General features: G+C 34.1%; 1 protein-coding gene across 1 annotated transcript; it reads right to left on the bottom strand.

Moving 5' to 3' along the window:
* Window positions 1–3,726: 3,726 nt before the first annotated feature.
* LOTGIDRAFT_119031 (hypothetical protein) lies at window positions 3,727–9,558 on the bottom strand (the record flags this gene model as incomplete). The annotated part of the gene is made up of 11 exons (XM_009057457.1): window positions 3,727–3,908; window positions 4,723–4,866; window positions 5,221–5,525; window positions 5,807–5,872; window positions 6,323–6,422; window positions 6,812–6,938; window positions 7,437–7,540; window positions 7,821–7,869; window positions 8,217–8,369; window positions 8,728–8,820; window positions 9,430–9,558. 11 exons carry the CDS (start codon window positions 9,556–9,558, stop codon window positions 3,727–3,729), a joined length of 1,452 nt encoding a protein of 483 aa, XP_009055705.1.
* Between the last annotated feature and the right edge of the window lie 7,843 nt (window positions 9,559–17,401).

Genomic DNA, 17,401 nt, shown 5'->3' with positions numbered 1-17,401 from the left:
AGGGATGCGTATTGTATTCACTATTATACAGTATATATAAATTACTGGAGGGTCAGAAGGGATGCGTATTATATTCACTATTATACAGTATATATAAATTACTGGAGAGTCAGGAGGGATGCGCATTGTATTCACTATTATACAGTATATATAAATTACTGGAGGGTCAGAAGCGATGTGCACTATATTCACTATTATACAGTATATATAAATTACTGGAGGGTCAGAAGGGATGCGTATTGTATTCACTATTATACAGTATATATAAATTACTGGAGGGTCAGAAGGGATGCGTATTATATTCACTATTATACAGTATATATAAATTACTGGAGAGTCAGGAGGGATGCGCATTGTATTCACTATTATACAGTATATATAAATTACTGGAGGGTCAGAAGCGATGTGCACTATATTCACTATTATACAGTATATATAAATTACTGGAGGGTCAGAAGGGATGCGTATTGTATTCACTATTATACAGTATATATAAATTACTGGAGGGTCAGAAGGGATGCGCACTATATTCACTATTATACAGTATATATAAATTACTGGAGGGTCAGAAGGGATGCGTATTATATTCACTATTATACAGTATATATAAATTACTGGAGGGTCAGAAGGGATGCGTATTATATTGACAATTATACAGTATATATAAATTACTGGAGGGTCAGAAGGGATGCGCACTATATTCACTATTATACAGTATATATAAATTACTGGAGGGTCAGAAGGGATGCGTATTATATTGACAATTATACAGTATTGGAGGGTCAGAAGGGATGCGCACTGTATTCACTATTATACAGTATATATAAATTACTGGAGGGTCAGAAGGGATGCGCATTATATTCACAATTATACAGTATATATAAATTACTGGAGAGTCAGAAGGGATGCGCACTATATTCACTATTATACAGTATATATAAATTACTGGAGGGTCAGAAGGGATGCGTATTGTATTCACAATTATACAGTATATATAAATTACTGGAGGGTCAGAAGGGATGCGTATTGTATTCACTATTATACAGTATATATAAATTACTGGAGAGTCAGAAGGGATGCGCATTATATTCACAATTATACAGTATATATAAATTACTGGAGAGTCAGAAGGGATGCGCACTATATTCACTATTATACAGTATATATAAATTACTGGAGGGTCAGAAGGGATGCGCATTGTATTCACAATTATACAGTATATATAAATTACTGGAGGGTCAGAAGGGATGCGTATTGTATTCACTATTATACAGTATATATAAATTACTGGAGGGTCAGAAGGGATGCGTATTATATTCACAATTATACAGTATATGTGAATTTTAATATCATTGTTCTTATCAACATCAAATATTGATCTATTCAAAAACATACAAGTCAGTCTGGTATGATGCTATTTTAATTCAAAACAACAATAACAAGATTTCAGGTCCCTGTTTCACAAAAGATCTAAGATAATAATTTATCGCAGGTATGGAATTTAACATTCAGAAATAACATACAACAAAACTGATCCTGAATTTTTTGTGAAAAGAAACCCTTATCTTTTAACATTCATTCATTAATACATTTTATTCATTCTTACAATAACAATCATCTTTCCTCAACAAAGGAGAAGCTGGTAGAAAACAATTCTACCATACATATATTTACATAATATCAATTCCAATTCTTATATATCCAACTTTTATATCTACTAAATAGGATTAATATAGCATAGCCCAAGATACGAAATACACCTGATAGGGCACATGAAGACATAACCGAGCAAACAGACGCATGTAATACAAGGTTTTTCAATCCCTTCAAGGTATGAAAGCAAAAAATTAAATGCCAAATTCCTTTGACCCATATTGCATAGATTCTCTAGAACCTTAAATATCAATACCAGTGTAGGAGAAGCCAAACTCAGTCTAATTAAAGTTAGACCAAACTTTCGTTCCCTTTTTTTTAAACTTCTTTAGCCACTTCAATTAGGGTCTTAAGGGCCTCTTGAACATACTTCTGCCCTCTTCAACAATGGGATTTGTGAGGCGAACAAAAACGGAAGCATTAGAAACAGAATGACAGTTTGGTCTTATTGTAATGAGACTGAGCTAAACTAAATACACTTTATAAAAGAGTGAGACTACTAAATTTTAATCTAATTTGCCATTTTGTCCCGACATTGACTGACATGACCCTAACTGCATAATGCAAAACAGAGCTCCACCAAGACTAATGTTCACAGGCTCCGAAATAACATTCCTCTCCAACAAAGTACAACAAAAAAGCTCAGATTTGGTTCAATAATTCTAAATATTCCAAGAGGTTAATTGGCATCAACCTTCAACAAATTTGAGAGCCTTTAAGTCATCCTTCAATTTTTAATATATACTCTTTTGAGCTCTAGTCCATAAGCTTTATTAAATTTGAGAGCTGGATCCAAGCATGACAAATTATTCTCAATCTTCCAGAGCACATTATGTCAGTTTGCCACTGGGTGCATCAATTCAACATTACTTTCAGAGAGTCCGCAAAGTTAAAATCGTGTTTTTACCAGTAATTTATCACCAGTACCCATCCACCATTTAAGTTCCTTACAGAATTAAGAAATGATTAAAAGTTCCTTTCCTCAAGCCTGCGTAAAATTAGAACAACGAAAATATATTTGGCGCATCAGTGTATATAAAAATATAACGTTCTTAGTCTAGATCTAAATTATCGGCAGACTTTGTTTCTGTTGACCCCGACGACGAGAAGCGCTGTAATCGCCTTTTTCTTATTTCATTCATTTCTTCCTCTTCTTCTGTTCTTGGATTGTGCCATTCTGGAATTTTTTCAGCATTTGGAGAGAATCCTGCAGCACCCAGATCTGAAGGATCTGTAATGAGAATGTACATGTCAAAAGTTACCGGTCAAAAAGGGCAAATTTAACTTTCCCATACTAAACGTGAAATTTATACTTGCTGACCTTAGTGCCTCTGTCTATAGGCTAATGGGCAACTCCATTTTGGCAAGACCTGTTTGGGTTTTTATTAAACTGCGCAAATATACAGTTAGTGATTTTAGTAAATTGAGTAGCTTGTGCCTTATATTGATGAATTCTTCTAAAGTTGTTGACACCCACCTGCTTGACGTGCTAGATCTGGACTAGATGATTTAGCTTTTGGTAGAGTAGTTTTAGGGCGAGCCCCACCAGAGGGGCTGGTAGGGACAGGCTGTAAGACGGATGTCTGGTGTAAATCTGATGTACTACTACTAGTGGTAGTAGAAGCTGTATTTTGAGTGCTAGTGGTACTACCAGTAGCTGTAGCTCTGGTTCTATTCCCTGGTAAATGTATACCTTGCATACTGAATAAAAACAGAATTTGTTTATTACTTTGAAATTTATCCTCACAGAAACTCAATTGGAGTTCAAATATCAAAATAGCAAATAAAATGGAGTTGTATGTCCTATTTTTTTCGCGCCTGTTTGGGCTAATGCGAACGAGAAACGCCATACAGGGGAAAATGGAAAACTTTGCCAGGACAGTGGCAATGCCCTAATCTTATCTGATTTCAAACAGTCGAGAGATCTTTAAGCCAAACAGCCTGTAGGACACAGAGTTTTAGTTTATTGTCCCATCCAAGTGATAGGACGCTTTTTCTATGGTCAACCCCTCCTCCTTGCGTTACAAGGGTTCAATTACCAAGATGGTGTTTATTGTTTATCAAATATCAAACTTACCTCATCTGTGACGCAACTGTATTATACTGATTAATCAACAGCATAGCACCATCTAGTAGGGACTGGATATCACGTAACCAATGGATACGAGCTTCTATATTCTGTCTTTCCTCCCCTTCCATATTTAACAAGTCTTCTCGTGATAACCCAGACATACTGCTGGGTGGTTGAGGGTAAACTGGAATTTGATTGAGTAAAAATTAATTGATGAGAACATAGATGTAGGAGCCAAAACATTTTTGGGATGGGTCAGGAATTGTAAGTCGATTATAACTTAAAGGGATACTACGTCTTAGAATGAACATAAAATTTACAAATTTTAAACTTGGACAATAAGAGCATATATTCATCAGTAGATATACCTGGTGTCATAAATAACATAACAGGATCCTTATATAATCAGATAAATCCCCAAAAAAACTAGTAATTATAGTAATTATCCATAAATATGCAATTAACTATTGAATAACACTTAATATTAAGATTTCGCATTTTTCAATAATTACTAAGTTTTATGAATTTTCCAATTTTCCAGGGATTCTGTTGTAACTTTATGACACCAGGTAAGTTCACTGATGAATATATACTCATATTGACCATTCTAGGAAACTTGAATTCTAAGATGTTCATTCTAAGATGTAGTATCACTTTAAGACAATCTTGGGAGTAAATTGCTCCTGTGATCATGGCTTTCTGGCAAGTCTGAAAGAAAGTCATCATAAGGAACATTGTCCAATAGTGAGCTGTTGATCATAAATATTTGTTGTGACCTAGCCAAAGGTCATCAATTACAATTCAATTCAAATTACATGCTCACATCAAAGTGGTAGCGGATCTTCAGGACACTGCTATACGACCCACAGGCAAGTGCGCACTGACTGATATTCTGGATCCATAAAAGTCCATGTGCCGTCAAAAAATTGGTAAGTGTGGACCAGCTCTTTTGCTAACATTAAAGCATACACAACTGAAAACAGTCTGGAATTACTCACCAAATGGCATAAATGAATTTGGGGGCATCATGGGAGGAATAAATGGTGGGGGTGCTCCCATGGTGCCGGGAGAAGACAATGGTGTGGTGGTAGATGGAGTTGTTGTAGTTGATGCTGATGATGTGCTGCCAGATGGTGGTGCTGCTCCCGCTGCTGTAAAAGAAATTTTCAATTTAATCATCTTCACAATATCTTATACCTTGACTACAATAGCCACCTTTGTTATACCACGGAAGATTGTAAAGGAAGTGATTGGATTATATGTTAGCATATATAAATAAATGCTGAATGCCAAGAGGCTTGGCTAAGGACAAGTGGTAGACAGAATCCTTGAGAATCAAAGTTGTTATCAACTATCGAAAGGTTCGGATAAAATCAATGCCAAGAATTTTGACAAGGACTAGTTAAAAGAAATCCTCAACATATAGGGTAGTTATTCTTGTAAAAAAATGATTCTTTTGTTTCTTTCACTGATGAAATAATAAATAAAATTCCTACCTGCTGGAGCTTGTTGATGCTGTGGAAGCCAACCATATTGAAACTGTTGAAAAGCTTGAGGAAAGGGGGGTGGTTGTTGAGGCTGGGCAGGAGGAGCAGGTGGGGTAGGAGCTGGGCGTGGTAGTCTCAAGACATCCATACGACATGTCGGACATGTTTGTTGACGTTGAAACCAGGTACGTAGACAGGAAGTATGAAAGATGTGGTTACAAGGTAGTTTTTTACAGTTGGTATCCATTTCTTCACGACAAATTATACAAACATTATCACTACTAGCTAGATCTTCAGCTGTGGCATCAGGATATCTGGAAAAAGTTTCAAATATTTTTGAACATAAAAAACAATATATACAAATTCTAATCAGTTCAGCCTTGGAACCCTTTCAGCTCTTACTATATACCCGAGTGACTGGTGAAGCAACTGTTAGCAAGGTGCGTTAATCTCATTAACCGTTTTAGTTGGGAAATAGAAATGGTGCAAAAAGAAGCTGTATGTGTATCCGATACACATAAAATGACTAAAAAAACTGTGTACAATCTCTTAAAGGATTTAAGAAATTTGTAAATGACAGTTCTCCTGTACTTACAATGTGTTCATATTTCTAATAGCTCTTCTAGACATAATAACATCATGTAACGCCTTCTTAAACGATCTGAAATATTCCAATAACAAATTGTTAACAATACAAAGAAAGAACGAAAAACAACCATTTTGTGCAAGGATAACTTAGGTTCACAAGTATCCTATCTGTTCCTTGGCCAACCCTCGTGGAATTGATCTTTCAAATTATCAGAATTTCACACTCCAACCAAGAGTTAAACAAACCTCCATCACATGTAAGGCATAACCAAGCAAATGACATCAGAATCAAATTTGGCTAATAAAGATTAACAAGCCATGTGCAATGAGGGAAATTTTGCCAGGGCTGCTGTCTAAGCCCATTCCCAACTGTAGCAAACGGGCCTCGCTTTATTGTCTCATGATAACCACTAAGCCCCTCCAACTTGCAAGGTGAAACTCGGTGGAAAATTCTGAAGAGGACCTAGGCTAGAATTGAACCTGTTGTACATGGGAAAAGAAGGATAGAAAAAGTTGAAGTTACCTCATAGCTAAATACATTGGTCTAACAGCAAACAGAGGGAAAGTATGAACTTTAATCATTATAAACATAAAGAATATATATAATATCACTCTAATTAGACCTGTAACATAGCAACACACAAATATTAACACTAGTTGTAATTCAAACTAAAAATTAAGGGTGAAGTTCCAGCCAAAATAAAGGAATTATCATATGATCACATGACATCAGTGATACAGAAGCCAGTTCAAAGCATGTACTGGTACCTATTATTATCACTAACAGTGACAAGCAGCAAGATAATAACTAGCAGTACTATTGTTTTTTGATTATTGGTTACCAATCACGGCTATGTAGAAACAGAAATGGAATTAACAATAATTTGACATAATAAATATCACGCTCGCAGTAAAAAGTGTCTGGATATGATTTGAGTTTCTGGATTGTTGACAACGGACAAATTACATGCTAAAGAAAAATCGAGAAAAGTCAATATGAAATAAATCGTACCCATAAATAATTCAGTATATAATAAATAAACAGCTTTACTCTCCCAGGGGTTGATACTCTGTAGGTCTATCGAGTGGAGAATATATTTAAATAATGTCATAAATACCACTGTTAATAATATAGCATACTGAAATAGATAGAAAATAATTCATATAAAATTTAAATGCCCTGCCATTAGTTATGTTAGTCAGTTTCGAATTCCATTTTTTAAAAATTACATTTGAATATCACCTACAATTCAATTCTGATAGTCTTACAATTTATTTGCATTGATAAAAATATAAATTGTTTTTTTTTTTGGATAAAAAACATACTTTCCTCTCAGAAATTTTATCTAAAATATCTCAAATTTTGCAATAAAATTGTTCTCTTCCACTACGTTTTGAAGATAATATTCTAATTCACATAAAAGTAACGATGGATAATTTGATTTACCCAGGAATGAGTGATTAATTAAAAAGCTATCTGCAAATCTCACTTTACATTATTGCAAATCTCACTTCACATTATTGCAAATCTCACTTCACATTATTGCAAATCTCACTTCACATTATCCATGTTTCATTACTTGCCATCTATACAACTAATATGCTCTGATACAAGTTTATTAATAAAGATATCTTACCTCAAACCCGAAGACTAACTGTACAGAGGCTCCCCGTAGTAAAGTACTGTAATACGCATGATTGATGAAATATAAATCTACTACTGCAAGACTAGATAATAACGCTGAAAATATAAAGGGAAATAACTTGAAATAAATTCTGCTAATTGTCAGATCTATAAAATCATAAACAAAACATGGCCTTGTCTTCCCAAAATGCACAAACCAAAGAATTCTTGTGAATATAAGTTGTCCAAGTTTGTTTCGTTCTGTGAATAACCTTTTAATCAGATATACAATCTTTATATTATGCAATTTCATATCAGACCTGTTAACGTATGCTCAAATGATGACTTTAACAGCAAGGCTTGAATATTATACCAACTAATACTAATGGAAACTTACATAAAACTCTAGAATGGAAGATTAAAGATATAACTGGGCTTCTCTCCATCTGAAACAAACAGAACGATATATTTATAAGCATAATTAAGGTATTGATAAAATTTATAAGCATAATTAAGGTTTTGAAAATTTTCAGTTTGTTTTCAAATAGCTGTGAAAAACTTAAAGCAAGCTAATAGAAATCATTAGATATAATGAAATAAATATCCCTATATAAAGATTTTTTAGACCGATCAGCTAATACATGATCCTTCATATTATCATCTTCACAATGTGAAGTCTTCTGTGATACTAGATAAGTGCTTAATGATGTCAAGGTATTAGAAGGAGTTCATAATACCTTGACATTGTTTAGATGACATCATAGAACATCAAATATCACCAAAGCTAACTTACATAATCTACTCTATCTTCTGCTAACCAATGAAAACATTTTAAAAATAATAAAAATGTGAACATGGCCACGAATCTAGGACTAAAATCATCTCTAAATACTGTGAAGGCCAGACAAGTTTCTGTCACAGCATACCACGATTTCTCTATTAAATGCTGGAACAAAAAGTGAAACAAAATGAAAGCTTAACATCATTGGCAGTAGAAAAGCTCAGAAGATAGGGAGTTGGATTGTCTGGTTGGCAATTATGTGCTGTGGGTTCGGATCCACAAGAAAAGAGAAATTCTGATGCCCTGACCAGAAAGTCAAAAGTCAGTATGGTGTCAGCTCCAAGGTCATCTGCTAGGTGGTAACGTGCTATAGGTTTGAATTCTTCTCAAAATTAGAAAAGGTAGAGGCCAGTGCAACCTAGATTGGCTATGTATCAGCTTTCAACCTGTATCCCCATACAAATTTTTAACTTTATCAGCATATCAACCCAAAATGAGTTGTCAAATTTTATTCAATACAAACCTCTGTTTCAGCTGCTCTCAGCTGACCAAAGAATATTTTTCTCATCACTTTTCCCAACAAAACAATAAAAACAAAGGCTTGTAAATATAAGACCTGAAAAAGAAAGAGAATATTCTAGAGAGGGAATTTTGAGGAATGGGGGGGTGGGTCAAGAAGAGGGCCAAAACCACACCCATGAATAGGAGCAAGAAAGAGGAAGAAATGGTGACACACTAACATAAGTTGGCATTCATATTTTATATGTATTGACGTTTGTAAGCTGATATACTTAATTGACAAAACCCCTTCTTATGCAATCATTGCACTAGGCCTATTGAAGTATTTTTAGCCACTATACTATAATATAAAAACCCCCAATATCTTTTCAAAACATTTCATTTGGGCCTAATCTCTTATCAAAAAGGGAAACTGAAGTAGTGCCAAAGAGGTCATGATTTTTTTTGGTTACAATTTACTATGACACAGTGACACTATACTATAGTGACAGCCAGTACAGCTGACAAACAGCAATAGCAGTGAGTTATTGTGTTACAAGGAAGACTCTCTTGATCTAAAACAGTTGCCTAGAATCACCAGAATTCTTAAGCCTGATTATGCATTTAGAAAAAAATATGTGTGCTAAGACGTGTCACTTCACTAATGAATGAATGTTAAAAGAGACTGGAAAATTAGAAAACATCAACAAAAAATGAAAATACAAACCGCCATGCTAGGATTTGACTTTGTTATGTACACAACACTGGGGTAAAATTGTTTCTTTTGGTAGTATGCATTAAACAGAACCATTCCCGAGAGCAAGAAACTCGCCCCGGTTATCAGAAAGGCCTTCATGGTGCCGGAAACCAATCTTTTCTCCTCACGAACTTTCTTGTTTACGAAAGCACTTTTCCAATATGGCCTCCTTTTGTCCAGATTAACCAGACATTAAAATCACCCTTCAATTTCACAACTGGAAAACCAAGAAAAACATCTAAATTTAGAAACTCGTGGCCTATTATGATTGGATGAAGTAATGTGTTAGATTTTACTTTCATTTTATTTTAACCGGTTTATGTGTGAATTAAAAGTTGGCATTGCGACTGATTTAAAAGCAATTTCTGGTATCTTTGCTGATTTAGAAATATGGCTCTAAAAAACTTTTTCCACTCTTCCTTTTCATTTGATCGTCATACGCCTTACATTATTCAGTTATCTTTTCTTTTTATACAAGCAAGGTTGTCATAGATTTTGGCCTAGGCCTAATTTCATTAAATTCTAATTTTACAGAAACAATGTTCTGAAAAGTTCGCAAAAGAGATTATTTTCCCCCGATCAATCAATTGTTGTCTAAGTCACATAAATGAGATAGAATAGGCCTAGGTTATTTCCCTTTATTTGTGTTTGTCATAATATTATACTGAACCACAAAAACTAGCAGGCTGTATTCTTTAAACTGACAGAGTCGCAAGTTTAGGGAGTTTACATGGGTCTGGAATAAACCAGGAATTTCACTATTCTTTGCCATATGTCTATATATGACAGTTTCAAGAAAAGACGAGTCGTCATTTTAACTTCCATACTCGTCTGCTTATCGGTGGCGTTTGTAGGAAAATCTTCCAGGGGGGCCACAGGCCATTTCTTTCACTATGCAAAATGGAAAAAAAAAAATGAATTTGAGGGTGGGGCAAAGCGGGGTCAGCCTCTTTTCTTGGGAAGAGGGGGGCGGGGGCATGCAGAAACGTAGAAACTACTATCAAGCTACTTATTAATTGGTTAATCTCATACTTTTTTGCGATGCATAATTTACGTGGTAAATAGCCCCAGCCGTGTTAATACTTGTATTGCAGGACATAATGGTATTGAGATGATACTGAATTACTCATGATTTAGATCGAGGATATCAGACCCCGCCCACACAATCTTAAAGTATACTCTACCTTTTCTAGACGTAAATTTTGATTCGACCTACTTATAAATATCATTTTAATTCACTTAATAACTTTTAAAGAAAATTAAATGGAAATTCTAATAAAAAAAATCACAGACTTTTTTCTCTCAATTTAATTTTATTAATCGGGTTACATCGTAGGTTGGAAAGTACATCCGCATTCTGCTGAATTATTTCCTGCCTAGAAGGTTACATCCTTATCGCCATCCCAAAACCTCAATGTACTGAGGCCCCAGGTGCTACAGATTGAATGTTGAAGATCCCGTGACTGTTGGATATCGAAAAACTGTAGGCTTTTCCGATATCTTGGATAAATTCCCACGCTTTGTACACTGCATGGGGTTCTCGTTAACCCAATGAGGTGCAGATTTGGGACGTAAATTTCATTTGAATTTATTTTTTATCGTGACTATGTTACTGTCTCTTATTGTGACTATGTTACTGTCTCTTATTGTAACTATGTTACTGTCTATTATTGTGACTATGTTACTGTCTATTATTGTGACTATCTTACTGTATCTTATTGTAACTATGTTACTGTCTATTATTGTGACTATGTTACTGTCTCTTATTGTAACTATGTTACTGTCTCTTATCGTGACTATGTTACTGTCTCTTATTGTGACTATGTTACTGTCTATTATTGTGACTATGTTACTGTATCTTATTGTGACTATGTTACTGTCTCTTATTGCAACTATGTTACTGTCTCTTATCGTGACTATGTTACTGTCCATTATTGTGACTATGTTACTGTCTATTACTGTGACTATGTTACTGTCTATTATTGTGACTATGTTACTTTCTATTATTGTTACTATGTTACTGTCTCTTATTGTAACTATGTTACTGTCTATTATCGTGACTATGTTACTGTCTATTATTGTGACTATCTTACTGTCTCCTATTGTGACTATGTTACTGTCTATTATTGTGACTATGTTACTGTCTCTTATTGTGACTATGTTACTGTCTGTTATTGTGACTATGTAACTGTCTGTTATTGTGACTATGTTACTATCTATTATTGTAACTGTGTTACTGTCTGTTATTGTGACTATGTTACTGTCTGTTATTGTGACTATGAAACTGTCTGTTATTGTGACTATGTTACTATCTTTTATTGTGACTATGTTACTGTCTATTATTGTGACTATGTTACTGTCTATTATTGTGACTATGTTACTTTCTATTATTGTGACTATGTTACTGTCTATTATTGTGACTATGTTACTGTCTATTATTTTGACTATGTTACTGTCTCTTATTGTGACTATGTTACTGTCTGTTATTGTGACTATGTTACTGTCTGTTATTGTGACTATGTAATTGTCTGTTATTGTGACTATGTTACTATCTATTATTGTGACAATATTACTGTCTGTTATTGTGACTATGTTACTGTCCATTATTGTGACTATGTTACTGTCTCTTATTGTGACTATGTTACTGTCTCTTATTGTGACTATGTTACTGCCTCTTATTGTAACTATGTTACTATCTCTTACTGTGACTATGTTACTGTCTGTTATTGTGACTATGTTACTGTCTCTTATTGTGACTATGTTACTGTCTGTTATTGTGACTATGTTACTGTCTCTTATTGTGACTATGTTACTGTATCTTATTGTGACTATGTTACTGTATCTTATTGTGACTATGTTACTGTCTCTTATTGTAAGTATGTTACTGTCTCTTATTGTGACTATCTTACTGTATCTTATTGTAACTATGTTACTGTATCTTATTGTGACAATCTTGCTGCCTCTTATTGTAACTATGTTACTATCTCTTACTGTGACTATGTTACTGTCTCTTATTGTGACTGTTAGATGGTGATGAGAAGTCCGATAACTGACTGTCTTACTGACTTTAAAAACATTGTACCTTATTAATGTTATTATATATCACTTTCTTCCAAAGTGTCGAAAAAAACTGCCAGCAAGGGACATATTATTTAATCATAGTTATAATTAACTTACTCGCCTACCACTAGAAACTGATGAAATGATTTACCATACGTTTCTACGGGGATTGCTTGTAAAATCGCAAAACACTTCTTATTGGAGAGAAAATGGACATATGTGTATTAAAGTCACTTTAAATAAAACAAGTGATAAAACAAAATGATTTAAACTTACTTTAGTGTATTGAAGTCAAAGCGATATAACAAAATAATTTAGCGTTAATTTCGGTCTACTTATTCACAAAATCCCAAAAGGCTCGTAAACATTTCACAATAAGCCGGACGTGTGGGTAAATAAGTTAATATGATGATTACTAAACAGATCTGAAATTTACGGTAATTTCTGATGAATGACAAATTTTTTGGAAAGTCAAATTGCCAGTTGAGACTATTATGTTTATTAAAGGAATACTACGTCTTAGAGTGAACATAAAATTTTAAGAATTTCAAAATTAAGCGTTTTTCAATGATTACTTAGTTTTATGAATTTTCCAATTTTCAAGATTTTACAGTGAATTTGTTGTAACATTATGACACCAGGTAAGTTCACTGATGAATATATATAGGCCTACTCATATTAACAATTCTTGAGAACTGTTATGCTCATTCTAAGACGTAGTATCACTTTAAGTATTCAAAATATCGTCATTGTTTTGCTGGGATCATGCGCCGATTATGTTGGTATGTTGAGATATCTATGTAAATGTAAGCTACGGAAGGGTATTAGGGCCATTCATTTTTTTTTTGGAATTTTCAAGATAGTATGTTGAATTTTCAAGTTAATATGTTGAGTTTTCAAGTTAGTAACTTGAATTTTTTCAAGCTAGTATGTTGAATTTTGAAAATTCAACATACTAACTTGAAAATTCAACATACGAACTAGAAAATTCAAGTTACCAAATTCAACATACTAACTTGAAAATTCAACATACTAGCTTGAAAATTCAACACTAGCTTGAAAATTCAACATACTAACTTGAAAATTCAACATACGAACTAGAAAATTCAAGTTACTAACTTGAAAATTCAACATACTAACTTGAAAATTCAACATACGAACTAGAAAATTCAAGTTACTAAATTCAACATACTAACTTGAAAATTCAACATACTAGCTTGAAAATTCAACACTAGCTTGAAAATTCAACATACTAGCTTGAAAATTAAACAACAAAAAAATGAATGGCCCTAATACGCTTCCGCACGCTTCCGTACTAATCAGAAACACATTTACCAGCGTTGGCTTTTATTAACTGGTGGTAGCCGGTTTATATGTCCAAACTAGATAAAGTGTTTGCTTAAAGATAAATTGTAAGGCCGGGCTTAATTCTCAGTAACAGAGTACATGCACACCATAGATTCTTCAATTGCTGTATACAGTCCTGACAGAGCCTCAGTGTTACACATTTTTGTCAACTATGACACACGGTAAACCAAATGAACTCGACCAATACATTTTTGAAGCACGTTTTGGTATGATTAGATAACAATATGAAATGAAATGAAATGGGAGTTCTACGTCCTATTTTTCTGTATTAGCCCACTCTTTTTAAAATTTCCAACTGTCAAGGAATTTTTAATGGATTGGAATTATCTAGGTTATTAAACTGACACTCATGTACGAATTCAGGTTGTAGGTTTGGAAATTCGAGGATATGGACATGAAACACATATTTATTAAACTCTGGATTTTGTAACAATTCTTACGCAACACTTGACTGATCCCTCAAATTAACAAAATATATAAATAAATCATACCTTTCAATCCTCATTTCCCTTGCGAAGTAGATTTTTCTTTTTTTATGTTTTTTCTAAAACCTGTGATATATGACAGGTATAATACTTCTTTTGTAAATCATTTTGAAAAAAATAAACATTCTTTCGTGTAATGTATTTTTCCACCCTACGGCGGATATTGCAAAATGTGTATTTACCATTAAAAGTTCAAAATAAACAGCATGGAAATATCTTGGCAATCGCCGTTGAGTCATTGACATTTATTACAATTTCAATAGAAAAAAACAAAACAAAACAAGGGAATGGATTATGGGAAGGCTTCCCTCTCCGCTATATTTTCTCATGTTTACCCCTCCAGTGGCGGAGCCAGGTTTACGTCCGAGAGGGCGCGAGGGGACGAGGGGCGAGAATCTTTAACCTAGTTATGAGATTTTTGCCCGAAAAACTTGCTTTCGGGGCTGCGAGGGGAGTGGGGGGGGGGGGGGGGGGGGGGTTGGCCCCCGGTTGGCTCCGCCACTGTACCCCTCTTCTTCATTTCATCTGATGACGACAGGTGTAAATTGTGTTGAAACATGACGTACTTTGTTATTAAAGAAATGAGTCATACAATAATATATTCCTTTGTCTTTTATTTTTACTTAAAATATGTCAATGTGCTCTCCGCTTCTAAATGTCACTATTTCATTAAAAAGTGTGTTCATTATTCCCTTGTGTTTTTTGTAATAATTTGTTCTCCACGCTTCTAATACAGATCCACACAAGCAAGACAATTCCGTTAATCAAAATTTCGTCCAAAGTTCGGCAAAGTCGGGAGGAAAAGTAGTATAGAAGTGGACTCTTCCAAAGAGAGGTACCGTTAGATGTTTCGAAAAGAGTAAGCATGGTCTGCTCTTTTTATAAATGTAGTTCAAATCTTATCTAACACAATTTTGAGTTTGATTTGGATATTTTAATTTTCACACCACCGTAATCTGGTTATATACTACCCACCAAGTTTGTCTTGATTATGTCAAACTCAGCTTTTTTCCATTGCTTTTACGCAATTTCTACCTAATTTCCTCTACATTTTAATTTGTTTCATTACGTCGCCTTTGGTATACGGGGATCGAAATTCCTCGTGGGTTTCAGATATCGGTGGAAAAACAGAGACTGTTAATGAAACTGAAATAATAAGATTCATTTGACTATTGTTCTGTAACTCCACGGAGATTACACTTGACGAAATTTTTTATCTTGGCTTGAATTAGTTCACAAGTTTAATTAAATTTATGATAATGAAATAAAGTGAAAATGATATATGATGTTCTGTCGATATCTCTATAGACGACGTATTATCAGTGACTTTCCAGTTGTTATTAAAACATAAACTAGGATTATTCAGGGCAGAAAACGAGATATTGATGAAATTATCACAATATCACTGGCCTTATCCAACCATTATTGCTATCACATTAGGAATTACCCAAGTTGAATGTGCTGTAAGACGTAGATAAAGATCACCAATCACTGAGCTTATAGACACTTATAGCTTATAAATTCATTATTTTGTGTTTAGTGATTTTTTGACACTAGAACAACGTTGCTTATAAATGCATTAGTTATGCCCACGTATAAATCAGACTGGAACAACGTTTCCCAGATTAATGAAATTCTCAGTGGTCTGTTCGCAATGCAAAATCTTGTGTCTGACATTAGAGCAACGTTGCTAATAAATGCATTAGTTTATACCTACGTGTAAATGAGACTGGAACGACGTTTCCCAGATTATTCCCATTTTTGGCAATAGAAGGGAGACTACTCACATGATGATTCACTGGATCTTTGGTAATATTACAAATGCACCTCTTTCAAATGATATGAATGAAGTTTCATGTGCTACTTTTCTACACCACGTGGGCTAATGAAGACGGGCAATGTCATGCAGAGTGCATTAATGCCGCTAGGACAGCTCTTTTTCGATTACCAACTGTCGAGGGTTCTTTAACGTACACAGCCTGTAACGGGGCTTCGGTTTATTGTCCCATCTGAACGACTAGACTCTTTTCCATGTCAGTCCCTCCGACCTTTATCACTGACACCGGGAAACCGGGCTGACAAATCTGAAGGTATCATCTCGACCTATTCCAGGATTGAATCCTGGACTACCTCTTTCAAAGGTTATGGAATTGTACAGGTAATTACACTGTAATTTTATTTTACAATTGTAGAGTAATAATTGAAGAGATTTGTACTGCGTTTAAATCTAAATTATAAACAATTCTGTCAACTAATTTTACAATACTTTGTTTTAAGAAAGAAAAGTACACTATTAAAGACAGATGACAGTTTAATAGATTTGTATATTTGCCTAGGGAATATTTCAAAAACCTTTTTATGTGAACTTTCATAGATTTTTTAGGAGAAGAGTTTATAAAAAAATGATTCCCTTGATAATATTTCACGATGAAATATTGGATACATATTTTAATTAAATTTTCATTTTGACCTAGATATCAAGTTAGGTAAAAATTGTGCTGAACTAAGACAAATTCACTTGTTTTCCGTGTTAAAACAGCTAATTAAAATATGACACCCGTTCAAAAAGAATCATTTTTTAGACGACATGCTCACCATTTCTGTGAACCTTTGTCTCAAAGACTGAAATGTTTTAGCAAAGATAATCAGTAATAGTGTATGTTCACTGACGAAATTTGAGCTTTCAAAATGTATGTCCAGAATTATCCCTGTTTGAAATTTAAAATTACAACTACGGAAAGACCTTTATAGAGATAAAAAGTGAAAATTTTAGTATTAGGTACATTAGAAGGGATTATGCGATTTTCGTGCAGTTATAGTACTTCTCAATACTATTTACAAATATTCAAAACCCAAATCAACCACCGCAAATGGCAAACAACACAACTGTAAATTTGTACATATGGAGAATAGAGGAAAGATCAATCTAAGAATTTTAGTTCAGTACTAACTGGCTGACAGGATCCTCGTGAAGTTAAGATGTTTTATATCCATGTAAAGCTTCCATCTTAACTATTCATAACTTGCAT

Source organism: Lottia gigantea (assembly GCF_000327385.1).
Source record: "Lottia gigantea unplaced genomic scaffold LOTGIsca_30, whole genome shotgun sequence".
Classification (NCBI taxonomy): Eukaryota; Metazoa; Mollusca; class Gastropoda; family Lottiidae; genus Lottia; species Lottia gigantea.
Note: the sequence above shows the minus strand (reverse complement) of the source record. Positions and strands in the feature narration are given on the sequence as shown.